This window comes from Mustelus asterias, unplaced genomic scaffold (genome assembly GCF_964213995.1).
Source record: "Mustelus asterias unplaced genomic scaffold, sMusAst1.hap1.1 HAP1_SCAFFOLD_134, whole genome shotgun sequence".
NCBI classification, from domain to species: Eukaryota; Metazoa; Chordata; class Chondrichthyes; order Carcharhiniformes; family Triakidae; genus Mustelus; species Mustelus asterias.
In genome coordinates this window covers 87,736-113,199 of record NW_027590165.1, presented here as the reverse complement: position 1 = coordinate 113,199, position 25,464 = coordinate 87,736, and the positions used below count along the sequence as shown (strand labels likewise).

Sequence of the window (25,464 nt, the reverse complement as noted above, 5' to 3'; positions counted from 1 at the left end):
GTTCATTGTTTCAGGGTACTGGTTGACTAGTCAGTGGGATAGCTTTCCGAATCTTAGCACTGGCCCCACATGATGAAATTTGTAGGGTCGACAGGGTTGGGAATGTAATTGTAATTTCCGGGTGAATCATTCGGTTTCAATACTTTTAGACTTTGCAGTCATTTAATAAAACTGAGTTGCCTGTTAGACTCTTCAAGACGTAATCGCACTGTTTTAGAGCTGGGGTCACACGTAGTCCAAACAAGGACAGCAGATCTCAGTCTACCATCGACATTATTGATTGGGATGGGTTTTTACATCAATGGATAATGTTTTCATGGTCAGCATTACCGAAACTAGATTTCAATTCAAGATGTATTAGTTGATTTTCATTTCCAAAATCTTCCATACTGGTTATTTGAAAGCATGTGCCCACAGTATTAACTACGTGCTCAGGGACGCGCTCAAGCTTGGGGCAGCCGCCGCCAAGGCACAGTGGGGAAAGGCCACCGTGTAAAGCGTCTCAACCGAGGCAGACCGAGGGCCGGGTAACTGCAGAATACCCTCGGCCTGGGTAACTGTGTGCCAACCTGAAAAATAACGGCACACAGAAAACTCTGACACATGTATCTAGTTTTAAGAAATGAAATGTAACGGAATGTAATGTTTTTGTAAATGAGCACGGTATTGGACTGTAAAAATGATTCTTTTTTACACTGTTTATGACATTTGGATTTGTAATTTTGCAATGTTTTATTGGAGAGTTTTTTTTTGTGTGAATAAAGTATATTTTTGAAATAAAAAAAATTAGTTCTGTTAAGGGAGTGTTAGTGATTTGCTGCAGTCTATCTTTTACGAGGTGCACATGCTGACATTGTGACGTGGGAGGAAATATTTTTAAGAACAAATTCCATGCAAATCAAGTGGGTAGCTTCATTCTCGATGGTGTCGAGCTGCTTAGATAATGTTGGACACAATAATCCATGATTGTGGAGTGTATTCCGTCACGTTGCCCATTTTTGTCTTGTGGATTATTCACAGACTTTGGGAATTCAGGAAGTGAGCCTTGCAGCAAATTCCCAGCCTCTGACTCTTCTAGTTAAGGTTGTGTTCAATTGTAACCCTCATGGTTGTTGAAGTGGGTTTCCGCAATGGTAATGTGACTTAGTGTCAAACAGGGATGGAGTTGTGTGGCAGGAATATCACTGACCATTTAGTAGACTGGATATTGTTCAGTTCCTGATATCTGAGGAGTTACAGATTAAGTTGTACATTTTAACATCAACACTAAAACACCTCCACTTCTGACCAATTGATAGCAGATAGGTCATGAAACAGCTGGATATATTTTCAGAGAACACAGGACGTTGAGGAACTCAAGTATGAGGGCCATGGGTCTGCTAGGATTGACCTCGAACAATCGCAACTATCATTGTGCTAGGTATGACTGCAGCCATTGCAGAGATTTAGCGCAGTTCCCATTCATTTCTATCGTCTTAGCATTTCATGACAGAGTTCAATCAAATAATGTTGTGATGTGAGAGGCAGACACTCGTGTTGGTCCATGAATGGACCAAGGGTTTAATGAGATCAGGAGGCAAGTGATACTGGCAGTACCTAAAAGAAACTTCAATTATCATGTTATTAAATGCTTAAAGTGTATTTATCTATGTTACAAAGAGGCTTGCATTAAGAATGCAATGTAGTGACCGTGGAAATCCCGTCGTTGTCACGCTCCAGCGCCTGTTCAGGTACATTGAGGGAGAATTTTGCATGGTCAATGCACCTAACCATCACGTCTTTCAGACTGTCGGAGGAAAGCTGAACACCCGACGGAAATGCACACAAAAACTCGGCAGCACGGTTCCAAAGTAGTTAGCAGTGCTGCCTCATAGCGCCAGGGACCTGGGTTCAATTCCCGACTTGGGTCACTGTGTGGAATCTGCACAGTCTCCCCGTGTCTGCGTGGGTTTCTTCCGGGTGCTCTGGTTAGGTGCATTGACCATGCTAAATTCACCCTCAGTGTTCCCGAAAAGGCGCTGGAGTATGGCAACTAGAGGATATTCACAGTCACATCTTTGCAGTGTTAATACAAGCTTACTTTTCACAATAATAAATAAACTTTAAAATGTGGAGAACATGCAGACACCACGTAGAAAATGACTCAAACCAGGAATCGAACCCGGGTTCCCAGCGCTATGAGGCAGTAATGCTAACCACTGTGCCACTTTGCCGTCCCAAACTGCAAAGTATCTGCAACTTTAAGTCACTGGCAATGACTCATTTTATCTCTGCCACTTAGTGGGAGGAGGTTTGTGGGGTGCAAATTTTCCATATGGATTTGTCCTGTTTTGGGCAAATGGGATAGACATTTTTTACACGTTGTTGGGTAGATGCCAGCATTGTAGCTGTACTGGAACAGTTGTCTTTTTAGGAGAGCAGCAAGAGAGACCATAGCTTCTTACTGTTCAGCAAATTATTCTTCCTCTAATTTAATCAGGTCTGCGAAGTGAAAATGGGCAAAATCACTAAACCCACTATATCCTGGACTTACATGACTTTCTTTCACACCAATATGATCGCACGCTGCAAACATCAGACAGAGTCTCGCCACTCCTTCAATCGCCTGTTCTAGTCTGTCCCGGTAGAATTTGGTCAACAGCAACAGTTGGTCATCTTCACAGTTTGTCAAGAACTCAGTGATTTTAGAGTTTGGATCTGTGAACAGAAATTGGAAAAAAATGAAACACAATGAGTTCCTATCTGGACTGTTTTAATTGCCCGTAAACTTAAAACAACCCACTTAAATGTCATGTGAGCCATGTTATCAACTATCTTTCAGAAAACATTCATGATATTTATCTCATTTGTGAATAAAACCCATGTATCCAGCTGACCTCCAAATCACTTCATACCCCTGGTTAGTAAGAAGCAATTCACATCAACTTTCCAATATCAATTACCTTTTTTGCAGGAAATGTTTTTGCGTCTCGAAGCATTTTTCAATTTCATTCCTGAAAGGTTTTGCCTTTATTTTAACTGCAATCGCCACAGCCGGGATTGGTCTATTCAGGAGCTTGTCTCGCTTGTAACATAACTTCTATCCCTACATGCTCTTGTCCTCTGGACATAAAATCCAACATTAAATTGTTTGTTTTACTTTATGCTCCCTTTTCACGATATTTTAACAATCTATATTCAGGAATTCCCAAGGTTCTGGAGAGCTTCCAAGTTTCTAGGTTTTCCACATTTGGAAAGGGCCCTGTTCTATCCCTTATTGAAAGTGAAGGACCTGATATTTGCCTGCATTTTAATCTATTTGCCACAAACGTGCCAATTCACTTAATTTACTGATATTTCTTTGCATATTGCCAGCTATATTGACGACAATGTTTCAATAACTTTGTGTCATAATCAGTTTTATATATCCATTTTTTTATTCCATCATCTCGGCTGTCAATAAATTTGGTTAGTAATTGTGAGCCTAACACAGATGCTTCTGGAACACAGCAAGTTGCATCCTGACAGTCAGCCTAAATCACCATTTACCTCATCTCTATCCCTTGCTTTTCCACCAATTTCACAATGAGGTCACAAATTTGCCTTCAATTGCATGACAGAAATTTAAAGAAACTCTGTCCAAATTCCTTCTGGATGTCCATGTAAATAATGCTCATCGACATGCACTAGACATTGCTTTCAGCACAACTTCATTATATCAGTTTTACTGGTTTATAATTTGCTGCCGCTATATTCTTCTCTGTTCCTTGTGTGAACTGCAGGTTCATGAATGAGGTCTGGATTCATTAACAGGACGGTGAAAACTTGGGAGTGTTTTCTGAACCTACCATTGTCCAAAGTCAATCTTTTTGAAGATATTGGATATACTCCGCTGTTGAAACCTTCAGCCATTTTTGTGACAGGTGTTTTCGATTCTGGTGCTCTGAAATAGACAAATCCAGAGCAGGGTTAAATGGAAACTGTGAAGTGAAAATGCCTTGTTTGTATCTTTAAGCAGCAATGTGATTTCCAAAATTTATATGGGGACAATCTTTTAGTATTTACAATCTCACAAACACCATGTAGATATGGTAGATCTGACGGTGACCCCACAACCTTGGTACTGCCTCTTAAAAAAATCATCTTGATTTCATTTGCCCTTGAAAATCCCTGGCCCATGTCCAGCCTCCTTTTCTCCAAAACACATGACGATAACTTTACCTGATAAATGTAGACACACCTTTCTTGGAGCTTGTTTGAATACATCTAACTAGGTTTCCACCTACACCACAATACTGAAACAGCTCGTATCAAAGTCAAACATTATATTCTAGCAGAAATAAAATGGTCAGTGAAGTATCTTCAGCCGACTCTACGTCTCTGAAGCCTTTGGCACAGTTTGTCACATGATCATCTCTTCACTGCCTTCCAGCTGGGTGGAAATTGTCCCTGTCTGTTTGTTTATCCAGTAAATCGCACAGCACATATCACTGGCATTGGTTTATCTTCCCAATCCCATTCTCTGGACTCCCACTGGGTGGGCTATCTGTTTATCATAAATGTATTGCTTGCCAGCATATAAAAAATAGTGTTACACATGCAAGATGATCTTACAAGCTGCCCTGAAACTTGTTTCTTGTATCCTAACTTGCACCACGTCTCATTAACCCTAGATCCTTGTACACCATCTGGATCGAGCTTCTCAAATATACCCACTGACTCAAACTTCCCAGCCAGATATTATAGCCCAGCCTTAGATGTTGGCAATATTTCCGCACTCCTGAAAGTTTGGCCAGTCCTTATTTGGATTCTTCTATACATGGGCCCCTTGCCTTCAGCTGCCAAGAGACTACGTTCTGGAGTACTCATCCCAAACATCTTCCAGCCTGTGGAACTCTTTCTTTAATTGAGATACTCATGAAGAGCTATGGATATGAACAAACTGGTTTAGCATTGGGAGATATGGTGGCAGAATGGTTAGCACTACTGTCTCACATCTCCAAGGACGTGCCTTCGATTCCCGGCTTGGTCACTGTCTGTCTGGAGTTTGCACATTCTCCCCGTATCATTGTGGGTTTCCTCAGGCTGCTCCGGTTTCCTCCCACAGTCCAAAGATGTGCGGCTTAGGTTGATTATTCATGCACGATTTTCCCTTAGTGTGGCGGGATGTGTTAGTTAGAGTGATTAATGGGGTTACTGCGTGGGGTTGTGGGGATAAGTCCGATGCGTGATTGTTGTCGGTGCATACTCGATGGGCGGAATGGCCTTGTTCTGCACTGTCGGGTTTCTATTATTTCTGTGAGGTTTCTGGGTGTCCTTCTTTCTACTTCTTTTGTATCTTGGGATACGGCATCAAGTCGGCAGACTACCAGGGGAAAATTGAAACGTCAAAACACAATCTCTGTAAAGAGATTCAATGTCTATCCCAGACCTTGCAATGCCCTCCAGGTAAGGAATTTCTCGCTCATGCCGGTGAACATGGCATGCTCCCCTTCCAGGGAAACCAGCAGTAAACCTGGCCACAGAAAATGAGTAAATTGTCTGAAGGACAACCCCATCGAATCTTGACTTCCTGGAGCCAATAACAGCCTACAATGCCAAAGCAGGAACGGGAGGGGCTTATCTCCTGTTACCGCACATCCTCCCCATCTTCACATCCACCACTCCCCCCTTCGCTTCATCTACTGCGGGTACACTGAGATCGGAAACGGGGGGCAGAACTGCAAAAATTAACAAATTAACATGCTTTTCAGAAAACCAGAAAATGTGTGTAGTCAAGGTGAACTTCCCTTAAGGTTATTCCATGGAATCCTAAATGCCTCAAAATAAGCAAGAATTCTGAATGTGTGTGAACAGAAGCAACTGACAGCTCTAAGTGATTGCTCCTTGCAACATCCCTCCAACATAAGTCCACATGGTGAGGAGGATTCCGATAATTTGAACCCTCAAACTGGGATTGTGTCTTTCTGAATGACAACGTTGGGGGGTGGGGGGGGGCGGTTGGGAGGAGTGAGAGCGAGGGAAAGGAGTGGACTCCATGGCAACATCCTCCCCAGGTTAAACACTGACTCCATCCTCCCCGGGTGACACACTGTCTGAATACAGTGACTCCACTCCTCCCCGGGTTACACACGTTTTAATCGCACTCAGTCCATCCTCTCGGGTTACACAGTGACTGATCCCACTGACTCTATCCTCCTCGGGTTGGACATTGTCTGATCTCAATGACTACATCTTGCCTCGTTAACAAACGTCCTGATATTATTGGCTCCATTTACCTAGGGTCACATAATGTCTGATCTCACTGACTCCATCCTCCCTGGGTTACACACTGTCTGATCTCACTGACTCCATCCTCCCCGGGTTACACACTGTCTGATCTCACTGACTCCATCCTCCCCGGGTTACACACTGTCTGATCTCACTGACTCCATCCTCCCCGGGTTACACACTGTCTGATCTCACTGACTCCATCCTCCCCGGGTTACACACTGTCTGATCTCACTGACTCCATCCTCCCCGGGTTACACACTGTCTGATCTCACTGACTCCATCCTCCCCGGGTTACACACTGTCTGATCTCACTGACTCCATCCTCCCCGGGTTACACACTGTCTGATCTCACTGACTCCATCCTCCCCGGGTTACACACTGTCTGATCTCACTGACTCCATCCTCCCCGGGTTACACACTGTCTGATCTCACTGAATCCATCCTCCCCGGGTTACACACTGTCTGATCTCACTGACTCCATCCTCCCCGGGTTACACACTGTCTGATCTCACTGACTCCATCCTCCCCGGGTTACACACTGTCTGATCTCACTGACTCCATCCTCCCCGGGTTACACACTGTCTGATCTCACTGACACTGGCTATCTAGATAAGTCTTAAACGTTCCCAGTGTGTCCGCCTCCACCACCTTGCCTGGCAGCGCATTCCAGGCCCCCACCACCCTCTGTGTAAAATACGTCCTTCTGATATCCATGTTAAATCCCCCCCGCCCCATCCCCCCCCTCACCTTGAACCTATGACCCCTCGTGAACGTCACCACCGACCTGGGAAAAAGCTTCCCACCGTTCACCCTATCTATGCCTTTCATCATTTTATACACCTCTATTAGGTCTCCCCTCATCCTCTGTCTTTCCAGTGAGAACAACCCCAGTTTACCCAATCTCTCCTCATAACTAAGCTGCTCCATACCAGGCAACATCCTGGTAAACCTCCTCTGCACTCTCTCTAAAGCCTCCACGTCCTTCTGGCAGTGTGGCGACCAGAACTGGACGCAGTATTCCAAATGCGGCCGAACCAACGTTCTATACATCTGCAACATCAGACCCCAACTTTTATACTCTATGCCCCGTCCTATAAAGGCAAGCATGCCATATGCCTTCTTCACCACCTTCCCCACCTGTGACGTCACCTTCAAGGATCTGTGGACTTGCACACCCAGGTCCCTCTGCGTATCTACACCCTTTATGGTTCTGCCATTTATCCTATAGCTTCCCCCTACATTATTTCTACCAAAATGCATCACTTCGCATTTATCTGGATTGAACTCCATCTGCCATTTCTTTGTCCATATTGCCAGCCTATCTATATCCTGCTGTAGCCTCTGACAATGTTCCTCACTATCTGCAAGTCCAGTCAATTTCGTGTCGTCCGCAAACTTGCTGATCACCCCAGTTACACCTTCTTCCAGATCGTTTATATAAATCACAAACTGCAGAGGTCCCAATACAGAGCCCTGTGGAACACCACTAGTCACAGGCCTCCAGCCGGAAAAAGACCCTTCCACTACCACCCTCTGTCTTCTTTGACCAAGCCAGTTCTCCACCCATCTAGCCACCTCCCCCTTTATCCCATGAGGTCCAACCTTTTGCACCAACCTACCATGAGGGACTTTGTCAAACGCTTTACTAAAGTGCATATAGACGACATCCACGGCCCTTCCCTCGTCAACCATTCTAATCACTTCTTCAGAAAACTCCACCAGGTTAGTGAGGCATGACCTCCCTCTCACAAAGCCATGCTGACTATCGTTAATGAGTTAATTCCTTTCTAAATGCACATACATCCTATCTCTAAGAATCCTCTCCAACAACTTCCCTACCACGGACGTCAAGCTCACCGGCCTATAATTACCTGGGTTATCCTTCCTTCCCTTCTTAAATAACGGGACCGCATTAGCTATCCTCCAATCCTCTGGGACCTCACCTGTGTCCAGCGACGCGACAAAGATTTATGTCCGAGGCCCAGCGATTTCATCTCTTGTCTCCCTGAGCAGCCTTGGATAGATTCCATCAGGCCCTGGGGATTTGTCAGTCTTTATATTCTCTAAAACACCTAACACTCCCTCCCTTGTAATGGAGATTTTCTCTAACGGTTCAACATTCCCCTCCGAGACACTCCCAGTCAACACATCCCTCTCCTTTGTGAATACCGACGCAAAGTATTCATTTAGGATCTCCCCTACTTCTTTGGGCTCTAAGCATAATTCCCCACTTTTGTCCCTGAGAGGTCCGATTTTTTCCCTGTCAACGCTTTTGTTCCTAACATATGAATAAAATGCCTTGGGATTCTCCTTAATCCTGTCTACCAAGGACATTTCGTGTCCCCTTTTTGCCCTTCTAATTCCTCGTTTGAGTTCTTTCCTACTTTCTTTGTATTCCTCCAGAGCTCCCTCCGTTTTTAGCTGCCTGGACCTATCGTACGCCTCTCTTTTCTTTTTGACCAGTCCCTCAATTTCCCTGGTTATCCACGGTTCTCGAATACTACCCTTCCTTTCCTTCTTAAGACTGATACATTCCCTTCATTGTATACACAGAGTGGGATAGAACAGGAGTCGGCCCTCGCACATGCAGTACCACTCAGTTAGATCAGTATTCTACGCTATTTGCACAGATGGGTATTGAAATCCAACATATAATCAGCTAAAGAATCTCTTGGAAATTGTCAGTTTCCAAACTGAAGCAAGTCCGATTTCCCACCAACCAAAAAGGAAACATCCAAATTATTACAAGTAATCATATATCTCATTACCTAAGTCTCTCTATTACATTTCATATACCGCCCAACTAATATTATCACCACCGATGTAAACTCGACAAATGGAACCGGCAATAGTGAAGCAATTAAATGCTCCCCGCTGTTTTTCTGTTTGATTATACATCACCGATGTAAAAAAAAACAAGCTGCGCTATTTCCTTATTCGACCGGTTATAACAATGGTGCTTCATTCTAAATTGCATTTTTTGTTGTTTTTGTCATTCATTACGTTGTTTCTTTTCAATCCTTTCGACGTCTCATTTCTTTTGTATCATTATTGGGCGATGTGGCATCTTCGAGGCCAGGAAATCATCATATTGATGGAATGTCAGAGAGGGAACTGAACATTCAGACCCTGGAAATCAATGTTATCATGGTTGTTCCATGTCTCACCTCCATTTTCGAGGCATTGCTAAAGAAAATCGTGAATGCAAAAATATCGACATCAGCCTTGAAAGTCTAATTGTATCAGCTTGCACAGAGCTCTTTTGGCAGCTAACTACAGATTTCTGCAACTCTTTTTCCAAAGAAACTTAGTCCGGTATAATCTAGCTCTAATTTAACATGAAATCAGCATGGCCTTCATTCGCTATCACATGAAATAGTTTATCCCCGACATGATCCCCGACAGTTACATGATAACTTGATCAGTTCTTAATCAGCTGAAATCTATTCAAAGCAAAACAGTTTATATGCTCTATGCCATTGAAGTTCAAGAGTGAATCGGCTGCAACAAGTCTGACCTTGCTTTTCGGGTTTAACGGGCATAGTTTTAAACTGGGAATGAAGCTTGTGGCAAGATAATCAACAAAAGGGAAATGGCTACTTCAAAACTTTCTCACCAATCTACCAGTTTCCGATCTATCTCTCCATGATATTATTTGCAGTAGTGACGAACACTCAGTCCTTGTGGAAATCGGAAATCGCTTATAAGTTTACAATAGCCTGTATCGTCATTTGAGGCACTATCAGTGTACTAAGTGGGATATGTTTTGAACAGATCAATACTCTCAAGATTGGGCATCTCTGACGTATTGTTGTCCATCATCACAAACATAATTTTGTCAACGAACGAACTGTAACCTCAAAGCCCTTCACGGCCCCACTTTGATCTTGTCACTGAGCCAGGGGATCAATCCCGGAATAACAAAGTGTTTAGGAGAGCATGCGAGGAGTAGCACCAGGTCTACGTCAAAGTGAGGTGTCAACATTGTGAAGCAACAAGATGTTGAGTCACATGACCCAAACCTATACCGGCATCACCCTGAGGTTTCTCACATCACAGAAGCCAGTCTTCAGGAAACTTAATTCGCTGCATGTAATACATATTTTCTGAAGTGGCTGAACATATTAGATACCCCAAAATATATGTGTTCTAACAAAAATGCACCATTATGTCTGTTATTATAGTCAACAGCTTCCATGGAGTACTTGGGCGGTTGACTTTGTGTTTCGTCATTGGGGGAGATCAGTGCGCAATTCCCAGGGATAGTGGTCAATTGGAGGGTGAGATAACAATGGAGGCAGTGGCGGTGGTTAGTAAGGATCTCGTGGTCAGGTGGTGAGCCATGGGGTGGTCAGTGGGGGAAGACAGTGGAAGCCAGGTTTTCAGAGATCACTGGTGGATGTTGTACAGTGAAAGTCAGTAAGGGATGTAGCTGGAGGGAATTCTCAGAAGATAGGTGGGTAGATCAGGGTAGAGCCATAGAAAAGATGCAACCCATATTGACCATGCAAGTCTGAGGACACGCAGGCATCCTTTCCAATCCTGCAATTAAGACGCAGATCCGCATAGCCAACTCGGATAGCGAGTTCCAGACATCCACGACCCTGAATCAAACAGATTATCCACATGTCCCCTCTAAACACTCGGACACTTATCATGAATCTATGTCCCATGGTTCCAGGATTCTCCACAAAGAGAATCAATTTTATCCTCCATAATCGTAGAATCCTACAGTGCAGAAAGAGGCCATTCGGCCCATCGAGTGTGCACCAACCACAATCCCACCCAGGCCCTATCCCCATATATTTACCCACTTATCCCTCTAACCTATGCACCCCGGGACACTAGGGGGCAATTTAGAATGGCCAATCAACCTAGCCCGCACACCCTTGGACTGTGGGAGGAAACCGGAGCACCCGGACGAAACCCACGCAGACACGGGGAGAATGTGCAGACTCGGCACAAGCAGTGACCCGAGCCGGGATTCGAACCCAGGTCCCTAGAGCTGTGAAGCAGCAGTGCTAACCACGGGGCTACCGTGCCACCCTATCTCTATATAATCTATCTCTTCCCCTCATCATTTTGTACACCTTTGTTCCACGGAAAATAACCACAATCGGTTTAATCTCTCCTCATAGCAACAGTGTTCTAGCCCTGGCAACATTCCTGTAAACCTCCTCTACATTCATTCCAGAGCAATTACGTTCTTACTGTAATATGTTGACAAGAACTGCACGCTATATTTCAGTTGTGGCCTCAGCAGTATTTTGTCCAATTCCAACATTACATCTTGACTTTTACATTCTATACCTCTGACAATAAAGGAGAACATTCCCTATGCCTTCTTTACAACCCTGTCGACTTGAACTGTTGCATTTAGGCTCAGCGTACTTGTACACATATTCCCATATATTGGGTAATCTCCAAAACTGCTTTGCCTCCCTAATTGCATGACTTCACACTTCTCCGTGTTAAAATCCATCTGCCACTTTACCGCCTACTCCACCAACCCATCTATATAATTTGGAAATTATAGCTACCCTCTACACTATTCACTGCTCGGCCAATCTTTTTGCCATCTGCAAATTTCCAAATCGTGCCGCCACTTTCATGTCCACATCATTAACATGTAACACAAACAGTAAGGGGTCGCAAAAGCGAGCATTGTTGAACGTTTTATCCAGTTTGGCACATTACGCTGTACACCATGTGTTTTGACACTTTTCACCGATCTGCCATATGGGACCTTGTCAAGCGCCTGGCTAAGTTCCGTGTACACAACAAACACAGCACTACCTTCATCAGCCCTTCTTGTCATGTCCTCAAAGAATTCAATGAAATTCGTGAGGCAAGATCTTCCTTTGACAACTGCACGTTGACCATCCCTGACAAGTCCGTGCCTTTCGACATCTCAATTAATCCGCTCACTCAGGATCACTTCTAATAATTTGCCCACCACCAATTTAAGGCTAACTGGCCTATAATTGTTGGCATTTCCCGCGACACCCTTTTTAAACAATTGAACTAATTCAATTGTTTAAAAAAGGAATGGGGCGGCACGGTAGCACAGTGGTTAGCACTGCTGCTTCACAGCCCCAGGGACCTGGGTTCGATTCCCGGCTTGGGTCACTGTGTGTGCGGAGTTTGGAAATTCTCCTCGTGTCTGCGTGTGTTCCCTCCGGGTGCTCCGGTTTCATCCCACAGTCCAAAGGTATGCGGGGTTAGGTTGATTGGCCAGCTAAAATTGCCCCTTAGTGTCCTGAGGGTTAGAGGGATTAGTGCGAAAAATATGTAGGGATATGGGGGTAGGGCCTGGGTGGGATTGTGGACGGTGCAGACTCGATGGGCCAAATGGCCTCTTTCTGCACTGTAGGGTTTCTATGATTCTAAGTTTGCGTTTCTGTAGCCCTCAGTTAGCTCCTCTATCTCTAGTGATGATTGGAAAATCATTATCAGAATAGTGAGTGAGATGTTGGCCCGGCTGAGGAAGATGGGCTGGAATTCTGTGGTATGTTGGGTGGTTGTAGGTGGGTGCACTGAGCTGCAAGCGAGGCGGCGTTGTATTCATCAGCTGGTGGGGGGAGGGGGGCAGTTATGTTGCCCTATTCTGGATAGAGGGGCTAATCCTGTGCCAGAGGGAAATCGTTTAGTCCCATGGAACTCCGAGAGGTTAGTGCACAGGTCAAGTGGTGGGAATGGGGTTGGAGTGTCGCGTGGGACCCATGGGGAATGTAAGGCCTTTGGGTGATCAAGGAAGTTGCGAGGGGGACGGGTGTTCAGGGGGATAGTCAGTGGAAGGCTTGGATAGGAGGTGTTCAGTGTGGTGTTGTCAGATGGTGAAAAAAGTTGCTATGGGGTGTCATATTTTAAATGGCTTCGTTACTTGGTGGAGATCGGTCAGATTGTCAGCCGGGTCAGTCAGCAGGACGGTCAAGTGTTTGGAGGGTGGTCAGTGGGGAGGCGGGCTGCAATGGGATGTTCAGGTGGTCTGGATGATCAGTGGGTATACTGGTCAGTAGTGAATGGTGCTCACTGGCATTTAGTCAGCGACGAGTTGACTCGGGGGTAATTAAATGTGTAGTCCTGAGGAAGGGAGGTGGGGTTTACTCGAGGGGCTCATAATAGGTCACGTGGTAGCGTCTGGGTAGGCGGGCGTGGTCTGGTGGGGTCACACGGAAGACACAGTCAGAGGTGCTCTGTGGATCAGGTGGTTTTCCGTGGGATCCCGTGGAATGTTGGTGGTGTTGAAGTCGGGACAGGGGGAGGGCAACAGATGTTATGTGGGCTTGGCCAGAGGGGATCGAGGGAAGTTTGGCCAGAGGGGATCGAGGGGAGTTTGGCCAGAGGGGATCGAGGGGAGTTTGGCCAGAGGGGATCGAGGGGAGTTTGGCCAGAAGGGATCGAGGGGAGTTTGGCCAGAGGGGATCGAGGGGAGTTTGGCCAGAGGGGATCGAGGGGAGTTTGGCCAGAGGGGATCGAGGGGAGTTTGGCCAGAGGGGATCGAGGGGAGTTTGGCCAGAGGGGATCGAGGGGAGTTTGGCCAGAGGGGATCGAGGGGAGCTTGGCCAGAGGGGATCGAGGGGAGTTTGGCCAGAGGGGATCGAGGGGAGTTTGGCCAGAGGGGATCGAAGGGACAGTCAAAATGCTCGGAAGTTAGATGTGGAATAACATAGAGCGTCATGGTGGTAAGACAGGATGCCATGTATTGCCAATGAGTAGTCAGATAGGAGGGTGGGGGTTTCAAGGAGGCAGTCCGTTGTTCCTATTGGATTATTCGATATTGATGGGTGGTCTGTGGATCTATCGATCTATCGATCACCATTTATCGATAGATGCCTCAGTAATATAGTTAGATCTCAGCTTGAAGTGGATTAAATTCTTCTAAATGCGTCTAAGTGATGACAACTTAAGGCAGTCTGAACATTAATCGGAAGTTCGTAATTTACATCACAAAGTCTGGTGGTTCCATCACAGGGCGATGGCTCAATAAAAGATTGAACTTCTCGGGCAATTGTCACACAGGTTTTACCGGGGGAAGTCTGCGCCGTGGCCGTGGTGTCCCCAGAATCTTTTTTTTTGGGTTCTGCCCAATTCGGATATCTCAGAGCCCGAAAAGTATGAGCCAGAATTGAATGAAGATAACCTAAAACACTGGTTCAGCCTTAAGCCGGAAGAAAGAGTTGAACATTGGACACGTACTAAAGAAAGAACATAACCGGTTCAGAGAGGTGAAGAAAATGTTGATAAAAATGGTCCCAGAAATGGCGATCTTCAGTTACATTGGTAAGTATAGCAACATGGAGAACAGCATTGAGAACTGTTTTCAAAAGATGTTTAAAGTTCTGAGCGGTTTAGACGAAGTAGAGAGAAACTGTAACTATTGCTGGAAGAATTGAAAATCTTTGTCTCAATTTCGCCGATATCTTCCAAAGAAAACAAATCGATTTGCAGGAAGCAGGGTGACAAGGAAGGCGGGATATTTGGGCCAGATGGATTGATCTTGCACTGTCCGGCACAGGCTCGCTGACGTTCTTCAGTGCTGTTAACCATTCAATAAATCTACTGGACCACTCTGTAAAATGCCACAAAGGCTCATGTTTCTTAAATCTCTGTAATAGTTGTTAGTATATTCTGGGTTCTTACCTTATGCTGCGGTTCTTGAATCTGGTTCCAGAGAGTCCTGATAAATTAGTGTACTGCTTACAGCAGATTATCGAACACACCCTGGGTAAAGATTAATTACATATTACAGTCATAAACAAAACCTTCAGCCTGATCAGCACAAACCAGTAACACATTGTAATTTTATTTAGAGCTGGATCCGAATTAAATGGCGTATCATTTTAATTGAATTATTCTGATTATTCACTGATCAATTTTGACAAGGGTGTTCATTTTGTTCCCTGTTGATAGTGATTACATTTCCCCCTGCTCTTTTAGACACACAGAGCAACAGTCTACATTTATTGGCTGTGATGTTTTTTTTCTCTTTTTATTACCTACTGTGTAACGTCTTTATTATTGGACTATAAACTTTCAAAGAGAGCAAAGTTCAAAGTTCAAACATGGTTGCTTTATGGGGTTCAGACACCAGGGGATAGGAAACACTGAGCTCGACCGCTGAAATATATTTGCTTTCAATCGCTAGATTTTCACTCCATTTTGCTGCAATTCTATCCGTGTAAATGCTATTTATTGATATTGTTGATCCATTAATCTCGGTACCCAGGCTTCTATCATATTCCACTGCCCTGAACTTGTGCGTTTTCCATCATAGATTATTCTCCCAGCTTCAGTAGATTAATGAGGAGAATGTCCTAGAATGGTCTCCAGTTGGTTATCTGCGCTTTTTTTTTGTTTACAGCCTGAGATGTGATCAGAAATATAGCACCTAATCAGCCTCAATATTTGGTAATTGGCTTTGTCTGCTGGTTTCTTTTTTTGGAATGGAATCACTCAGTGTGTGTCACATGAGAGAACAGATCCACCAGAGGGAGTGGCAGTATTATCGCAGGAGAGCTGGTGGGAGCCCTCAGAATTGAACTTCTCGGGCAATGTCGTGCAACCCTGACTAAAGGACCTCTGGCCTGTTGTAGGGGCATCTTTGGATACCTCACAGTTAGGATGTGAGGCCCCACACTGCATGCCAGACTTGACATGCTCAGACCTAGGAGGTTACGATGAAAATTTATGAAACTTTGTTTCGGCTTGAAGTCGGAATATTGAGTGAAGCTGTGAGGTTCACAGAGAGTAAAGAAAAAAATAGGAAAATCATCCATGGATAAAGTAACTCAGTTGCATGATTACTGTCAGCACATGTAAAAGAGGGGTCGACAGAAGGTTTCGCGAGATGTTACAAACACTGAACAGTTTAATATTAACTACAGATAAACTGTTCTCATTGCTCGAAGGATTGGGAAGCGTTTATATCCCATTTCACCTTGTTTAAACAGAAACGAAGAAGTATTGAAGGAAAGGATGAGGGGGTACATGGACAAATAGGGGATAGAGGGACTGGCTGGATTGTTCTTACGGAGAGCTAACATAGGCACACTGACCTCCTTGAACTTTCTAACCTATGAATCTATGGAACTACTGCACCAAAACTCGAGATTGTTCAGATTCCCTACATTAAAACAATGTAAAGGTGGTCACAATATTCTGGGCTCTTACCTTGAGCAGCCGTTCCCGCTCCTGGTTCCAGCAAGTCTGAACAAATTAGTATATTGGATTCAACCGTTTATCAAACACACCCTGGGTAAAGATCAGTTACACACAGTCATAAATACGACCTTCAGCCTGATCAGTGCAACTCCTCACCACACCTTTCTCTTAATGCCAGCTGGGTCTGAATTAAACAGTATAATCTTACTGAATCATTTCAATAAATCCGGAATCAATTTAAACGAAGTCATTCGTTCTGTGTGCCTGAATAACAGAGAGTATTTTCCACAGAATCTTTAAGACCCACAGATAAATAGTCAGCAGTTGTTAGATGTTATTATCCACTGTATCACTTATCTATTATTTAATGAGGCAACTCTGGAGAGAACAAGGTTCAAAGAACAATGTACATTTATTGGGTTCAGACGGCCGATGATAGGAAAAACTAAACTCTCGTTTTGGAACATACTTCCTTTCAATCACTAAATTTAAGCGATGTTCAAAATAACGGACATTTTCAGCATTAACTACAGTGAATCTGTTTCAATTGGTGACAGGATTCAGAAACTTCTTATCCAATTTCACAGAGGGCTTCAAATGGCAAGGAATAAGGACTGCACCAGAAAGTCAAATATTTCACAATGTCGCTAGGTTAAAATTTGATAATGGTTGCCACACAGCAGAGTCATAAACATGAACTTCAGCTTGCTCAGTACAATTCCTCATCACATTTTTCCCTAATTTAGTGCTGGGTCTGAATCACTCATATTTTCATTTATATTAACTTATTCTGATAACTCACTGATCAAATTAAACAAAATCAGTCATTTTGCGTGCCTGTTGACAGTGATACCTCCCCCGGCACTTTCAGCCCCACAGAGAAACGGTATGCACTTGTTAGATTTGATGTTTTCCTTATTTTATTACTCACTATATAATGTCTTTATTATTTGGCTATAAACGTCCAGAGAGAGCAATGTGCAAAGAGCATTGTTCCTTTATTGGGTTCAAACATCAGAAGGGAGGAAATATGTTGAAATACGTGTTAAAAAAACCTTTGCTTTTAACCATTAGATCTTTCATTCTATTTTGCTCCAATTCTATCTCCATAAACGGAATGTATTTGCATCTTGGCTCGATTTATCTCGGTATCATGTTTCTATCATATTACCTCATTTATACAGTCTTGAATATGTGCAGTTTCCTTCATAAATTATTTTACCAACTAACAGTAGAGTAATGATTGGAATGCCCTGGAGATGGTCCCTATTTCGTTACATGTGATATTTCTGTTTGTTAAGCCTTAGCCATGAACAGTAATATTGCAAGTAGTTAATTTCAATATTTTGTTATTATTCTTGTCTGCCGCCGACACGTTTTGGAATGAAATTACTCAATATCTATCCCAGCAGAGCGCAAATCCACCAGAGACTTGAGAGGGAATACACCAAAATTGAACATCCCGGGATATTAGCCTGGAATGCTCATCCGAGCACCTCTGGGCCCAGGTGAGGACATCTTCAGATGACTCCGTAGTTCGGGTGCCCCGAATGTCAGACATTATTTTCTGACCCACAAGAAGTTATGATGAAATCATAATCCCTCCATGCCATACTTTCTCATAATGAGCTCCTTATAAATTACACACAAGTTCATGTTCAATTGATTTACATCGGGGCAGGACTGCGACTGCTGTCCTTGGAAGGTACTTGATAGAGTCATTGGCCAGGCTTTAAATCAATTTGGCAGGGGGATGGGAACCTATGTGACTATTCAGAGGTTGGGTCAGCAAGAACAAGTGGAAAATACAGCAAGAATAATAACAGTGAGAGGCAGATAAATCAAGAGCCAGAGACAGGTAAGGGCTCAGTAAAAATTGTAGGAACGGGACAAGAAAAGTTAAAATGTTTACCTTAAGGTGTTGTATCTGAACGCGCGGAGCAACCCAAATATCATGGAAGAATTAGCTATGCGGATAGATGATATATTTCATATTGCAGACTCAATGCTCCGAGGTGACCAAGAATGGGAAATAAGCATTGAGGTGTAGTTGGTGTTTAGGAAGGAACGCCAGAGGAAGAGATGGTGGAGTTGCATTGTTGATTGAAGAAGTTATTGATATGATCTTGAGGAAACATATTAGCACAGATGGAGGGATATAGTTTGGGTAGATAGGATGAAATGTTTCCCCTCGTAGAGGGTTCAATAAAAAGAGAGGAAATATTTTACAAAAGGAGAAGGAACTTGAGGGGGGATTTGAGAAGAACTGTTTTCATCCAGAGGGTGACGGTAATCTGGAAACTCACTGCATGAAAGGGTGGATGAGGCGGGGGAACTCTCAACATTTCGGCATTTAGACGAACTACTGAAACGCCATAGCAGAGGTGGCTACAGGCCAATTGCTGGGAAGTGAAAAAAGAATAAATAGGTGCTTGATGGCCGGCAGAGACAAGATGGGCCAAACGGCCTCTTTCTGTGCTGTAAAGCAGCAAGAGTCTGTTACTCAATAACCCGATCCCCAACTTTCTGCCCATTTTAGTGAAGTCTTTTAATCAGCAATTCACAGACAGTCAGCTGACGAGCATTAACAAAAAGCTGCTGCCCCGATATATCTGAAAACTGTTCGACAATGGATTGACAATGTGATGCTACTTACAGTAAAACAATGCTAACCTCGGCCCGTGGAATCGCGCCGCTCTCTGGATTGATCTGAGGTAAACACATAAATCCCAAGGGCACCTGGCCTGTTATTTGTTTTGCATTTAATTGCTCTAAAAACTTGCTCTAAATCCTAAATTCGCTGGTTAATAATCAGGCGGGAATATATTTCGGTTCAGGGAACGTGCAACTCCAGAATCATTGTGCTAAATTTAGTATTCAACAGGCTGGGGATAATTTCGCACCTGAACATCCCGTCAGGAATTTGCACGAGTGTGAGCACTGGCAAATGTTTCACAGGAAAAGCAAAATCTTCATTTCCTGGGCTTCAACCCGATTTTTGAACTCGAATCTGGTTCCTCATTATTTTTCCTGGCCAATATTTCAAATTTCTGACCTCTGCAACTCACTTTGTCCCTTGAGCTCTCTCCAACGCCTCCCCAATTCCGCGCACTAAAGCAAAGCTCCGTTATTACATTTGAGTCAGCGATTCTTCACGAACCTAATTCCTTCTTCAGGATTGATTGAATCATGTGATCCGGGTATCGAGCTGTTAAGGGGAAAAACGAACACGCCGAATCATAGGAACATGGGATAGAAGCAGGGATATGCCCCTGCGCCCTAAGAGCCTGACCCGCCATTCAACATGGACTTGGCAGATTTGCTTATCGCCCCGACTCCACTGCCCTATCTGGCCTCCACAACGGTTGTCTCTGTTGTCGACAGGAAACCTCAGCGTTGAATAAATTCAGTGACCTTGCAATGCCCTCCAGGTAAGGAATTTCTCGCTCATGCCGGTGGACATGGCATGCTCCCCTTCCAGGGAAACCAGCAGTAAACCTGGCCACAGAAAATGAGTAAATTGTCTGAAGGACAACCCCATCGAATCTTGACTTCCTGGAGCCAATAACAGCCTACAAGGCCAAAGCAGGAACGGGAGGGGCTTATCTCCTGTTACCGCACATCCTCCCCATCTTCACATCCACCACTCCCCCCTTCGCTTCATCTACTGCGGGTGCACTGAGATCGGAAATGGGGGGCAGAACTGCAAAAATTAACAAATTAACATGCTTTTCAGAAAACCAGAAAATGTGTGTAGTCAAGGTGAACTTCCCTTAAGGTTATTCCATGGAATCCTGAATGCCTCAAAATAAGCAAGAATTCTGAATGTGTGTGAACAGAAGCAACTGACAGCTCTAAGTGATTGCTCCTTGCAACATCCCTCCAACATAAGTCCACATGGTGAGGAGGATTCCGATAATTTGAACCCTCAAACTGGGATTGTGTCTTTCTGAATGACAACGTTGGGGGGTGGGGGGGGGCGGTTGGGAGGAGTGAGAGCGAGGGAAAGGAGTGGACTCCATGGCAACATCCTCCCCAGGTTAAACACTGACTCCATTCTACCTGGGTTCCACACTGTCTGAATACAGTGACTCCACTCCTCGCCGGGTTACACACGTTTTAATCGCACTAAGTCCATCCTCTCGGTTACACAATGACTGATCCCACTGACTCTATCCTCCTCGGGTTGGACATTGTCTGATCTCAATGACTACATCTTGCCTAGTTAACAAACGTTCTGATATTATTGGCTCCATTTACCTAGGGTCACATAATGTCTGATCTCACTGACTCCATCCTCCCTGGGTTACACACTGTCTGATCTCACTGGCTCCATCCTCCCCGGGTTACGCACTGTCTGATCTCACTGACTCCATCCTCCCCGGGTTACACACTGCCTGATCTCACTGACTCCATCCTCCCCAGGTTACACACTGTCTGATCTCACTGACTCCATCCTCCCCGGGTTACGCACTGTCTGATCTCACTGACTCCATCCTCCCCAGGTTACACACTGTCTGATCTCACTGACTCCATCCTCCCCGGGTTACGCACTGTCTGATCTCACTGAATCCATCCTCCCCGGGTTACACACTGTCTGATCTCACTGAATCCATCCTCCCCGGGTTACACACTGTCTGATCTCACTGACTCCATCCTCCCCGGGTTACACACTGTCTGATCACACTGACTCCATCCTCCCCGGGTTACACACTGTCTGATTTCACTGACTCCATCCTCCCCGGGTTACGCACTGTCTGATCTCACTGACTCCATCCTCCCCGGGTTACGCACTGTCTGATCTCACTGACTCCATCCTCCCCGGGTTACACACTGTCTGATCTGACTGACTCCATCCTCCCCGGGTTACACACTGTCTGATCTCACTGACTCCATCCTCCCCGGGTTACACACTGTCTGATCTCACTGACTCCATCCTCCCCGGGTTACACACTGTCTGATCTCACTGACTCCATCCTCCCCGGGTTACACACTGTCTGATCTCACTGACTCCATCCTCCCCGGGTTACACACTGTCTGATCTCACTGAATCCATCCTCCCCGGGATACACACTGTCTGATCTCACTGAATCCATCCTCCCCGGTTTACACACTGTCTGATCTCACTGACACTGGCTATCTAGATAAGTCTTAAACGTTCCCAGTGTGTCCGCCTCCACCACCTTGCCTGGCAGCGCATTCCAGGCCCCTACCACCCTCTGTGTAAAATACGTCCTTCTGATATCCGTGTTAAATCCACCCCGCCCCATCCCCCCCCTCACCTTGAACCTATGACCCCTCGTGAACGTCACCACCGACCTGGGAAAAAGCTTCCCACCGTTCACCCTATCTATGCCTTTCATCATTTTATACACCTCTATTAGGTCTCCCCTCATCGTCTGTCTTTCCAGTGAGAACAACCCCAGTTTACCCAATCTCTCCTCATAACTAAGCTGCTCCATACCAGGCAACATCCTGGTAAACCTCCTCTGCACTCTCTCTAAAGCCTCCACGCCCTTCTGGTAGTGTGGCGACCAGAACTGGATGCAGTATTCCAAATGTGGCCGAACCAACGTTCTATACATCTGCAACATCAGACCCCAACTTTTATACTCTATGCCCCATCCTATAAAGGCAAGCATGCCATATGCCTTCTTCACCACCTTCCCCACCTGTGACGTCACCTTCAAGGATCTGTGGACTTGCACACCCAGGTCCCTCTGCGTATCTACACCCTTTATGGTTCTGCCATTTATCCTATAGCTTCCCCCTACATTATTTCTACCAAAATGCATCACTTCGCATTTATCTGGATTGAACTCCATCTGCCATTTCTTTGTCCATATTGCCAGCCTATCTATATCCTTCTGTAGCCTCTGACAATGTTCCTCACTATCTGCAAGTCCAGCCAATTTCGTGTCGTCCGCAAACTTGCTGATCACCCCAGTTACACCTTCTTCCAGATCGTTTATATAAATCACAAACTGCAGAGGTCCCAATACAGAGCCCTGCGGAACACCACTAGTCACAGGCCTCCAGCCGGAAAAAGACCCTTCCACTACCACCCTCTGTCTTCTTTGACCAAGCCAGTTCTCCACCCATCTAGCCACCTCCCCCTTTATCCCATGAGATCCAACCTTTTGCACCAACCTACCATGAGGGACTTTGTCAAACGCTTTACTAAAGTCCATATAGACGACATCCACGGCCCTTCCCTCGTCAACCATTCTAATCACTTCTTCAGAAAACTCCACCAGGTTAGTGAGGCATGACCTCCCTCTCACAAAGCCATGCTGACTATCGTTAATGAGTTCATTCCTTTCTAAATGCACATACATCCTATCTCTAAGAATCCTCTCCAACAACTTCCCTACCACGGACGTCAAGCTCACCGGCCTATAATTACCTGGGTTATCCTTCCTTCCCTTCTTAAATAACGGGACCGCATTAGCTATCCTCCAATCCTCTGGGACCTCACCTGTGTCCAGCGACGCGACAATGATTTATGTCCGAGGCCCAGCGATTTCATCTCTTGTCTCCCTGAGCAGCCTTGGATAGATTCCATCAGGCCCTGGGGATTTGTCAGTCTTTATATTCTCATTGCGTCTTGGAAGTGCAGCAGAGAGGGAGAGATTCGCGAGAGGAGTGCTGCGGGTAAGCGCTGTTATTTTTTAACTTACTTTTTCGCGGGTTTTTTCTTTAAAAATATCTAAACCCGGAAGTGGTCGCGCAGGGAGGTCTGGGAGAGAGAGATTTTTTTTTCCCCAATAAATTGGAACAGAGAGGAATCCCGATACTCTACACTTGTAGAGTATCCCACCCTCCCTCCTCCTCTAACCTAAAAAAAAAGACCCAGTGAGAGCAGGGCTTTGGAGAAAACAGGAGGAGGAAAGGTAAGTTTAAAATTTTCATTCACTTTTTTTTCCCTGTGTGTTTAAAGGGGCAATTATGAGTGTGAGGCCAGTATGTTGTTCCCAATGTAGGATGTGGGAGGTCCTGGAGGCTCCTAGCCTCCCGGACGACCATATCTGTGCTGGGTGTGTTGAGCTGCGGTTCCTAAGGGACCATGTTAGGGAACTGGAATTGCAGCTCGAGGACCTTCGCCGGGTTAGGGATAGTGAGGAGGTCATTGACAGGAGCTATCGGCAGGTGGTCACACCGGGACCACGGGAGGAGGGTAACTGGGTAACAGTGAGGAAGGAGAAAACTCAGTTGATGGTGAGCACCCCGGTGGATGTGCCCCTTAATAATAAGTACTCCTGTCTGAGTACTACTGGGGTGGACAGCCCACCTGGGGGAAGCAGCGGTGGCAGTGTCTCTGGAGCTGAGCCTGGCCCAGTAGTGCAAAAGGGTAAGGAAAGGAGGGTAGTGCTAATTGGGGACTCTACGGTGAGGGGGTCAGATAGGCGTTTTTGCGGACACAGACGGAACTCTCGGATGGTGGTTTGCCTCCCTGGTGCAGGGGTCCGGGATGTCTCTGGTCGAGTCCCAGAAATCCTGAAAGGGGAGGGAGAGGAGCCGAAGGTCGTGATGCATATAGGTACTGCTGACATAGGTAGGAAGAGGGAAGGGGTCATGAAAAGAGAATATAGGGAGTTAGGTTGACAGCTGAGAAAGAGGAATGCAAAGGTAGTAATCTCGGGATTGCTGCCTGTGCCGCGGGAGAGTGAGAACAGGAATCGGTGGAGAATGAATGCGTGGCTGAGGGACTGGAGCAAGGGACAAGGATTTGGGTACTTGGATCATTGGGACCTCTTTAGGGGCAGGTGTGACCTGTTTAAAAAAGACGGGTGGCACTTGAATCCCAGGGGGACCAATATCCTGGCGGGAAGGTTGGCTAAGGCTACTGGAGAGACTTTAAACTAGAAAGGTTGGGGGGAGGGAATCGAAATGAGGGGACTGAGAGCGAGGAGGTTAGCTCGCAAATAGAGAAGGAATGTAAACAGGGTAAGAGGGAGGTTAGACGAGTGATGGAGAAGGGAAGTGCTCAGGCTGAAGGTCTGAGATGTGTCTATTTTAATGCCAGGAGTGTAGTGAATAAAGTGGATGAGCTTAGAGCGTGGATTGCTGCTTCGAATTGTGATGTGGTGGCCATTACGGAGACTTGGATGTCTCAGGGACAGGACTGGGTGCTTCAGGTGCCGGGTTTTAGATGTTTCAGGAAGGACAGGGAGGGAGGCAAGAGAGGGGGGGAGTGGCACTGTTGATCAGGGATAGTGTCACGGCTGTAGAGAAGGTGGACGCCGTGGAGGGATTGACTACGGAGTCTCTGTGGGTGGAGGTTAGGAACAGGAAGGGGTCGGTAACGTTGCTGGGTGTTTTCTATAGGCCGCCCAATAGTAACAGAGATGTTGAGGAGCAGATGGGGAAACAGATCCTGGAGAGATGTAGGAATAACAGAGTTGTCGTGATGGGAGATTTTAATTTCCCAAACATAGATTGGAATATCCCTAGGGCTAGGGGTTTGGATGGAGAGGAGTTTGTTAGGTGTGTCCAGGAGAGTTTCCTGACACAGTATGTGGATAAGCCTACTAGAGGAGAGGCTGTACTTGATCTGGTGCTGGCTAATGAACCTGGACAGGTGGAGGATCTCTCGGTGGGTGAGCATCTTGGGGATAGCGATCGTAATTCTATCTCCTTCACGATAGCATTGGAAAGAGATAGGATCAGGCAGGCTCGGAAAGTGTTTCTCTGGAGTAAAGGGAAATACAGTGTCATCAGGGAGGAAATTAGACGGGTAAATTGGAAGGAGGCATTCTTGGGGAAAAGTACCGAAGGAAAGTGGAGGATTTTCAAGGAATGTTTGTCTGGAGCTCTGCATGACAACGTTCCGATGAGACAGGGGGGTGTTGGTAGGGTACGGGAACCGTGGTGCACGAAGGTTGTGATGAACCTGGTGAATAAGAAAAGAGAGGCGTACAGAAGGTTCAGAGAGCTAGGAGGTGTTAAGGATTTAGAGGAGTATACGGGATGTAGGAAGGAGCTTAAGAAGGAAATTAGGAGAGCGAGAAGGGGTCATGAGAAGGCCTTGGCGGGTAAGATTAAGGA

General features: G+C 45.5%; 1 protein-coding gene across 1 annotated transcript in view; it reads right to left on the bottom strand.

Moving 5' to 3' along the window:
• The window catches only part of LOC144484919 (uncharacterized), a 71,790-nt gene that overhangs the window by 36,472 nt on the left and 9,854 nt on the right, over positions 1–25,464 (bottom strand). The window contains exons 4-6 of the mRNA XM_078203279.1: positions 14,896–14,976; positions 3,828–3,922; positions 2,534–2,697 (exon numbers count right to left, since the gene is read on the bottom strand). Of these exons, the coding sequence (XP_078059405.1) occupies positions 2,534–2,697; positions 3,828–3,922; positions 14,896–14,976 (340 nt within the window). The remainder of the gene's footprint in view (positions 1–2,533; positions 2,698–3,827; positions 3,923–14,895; positions 14,977–25,464) is intronic.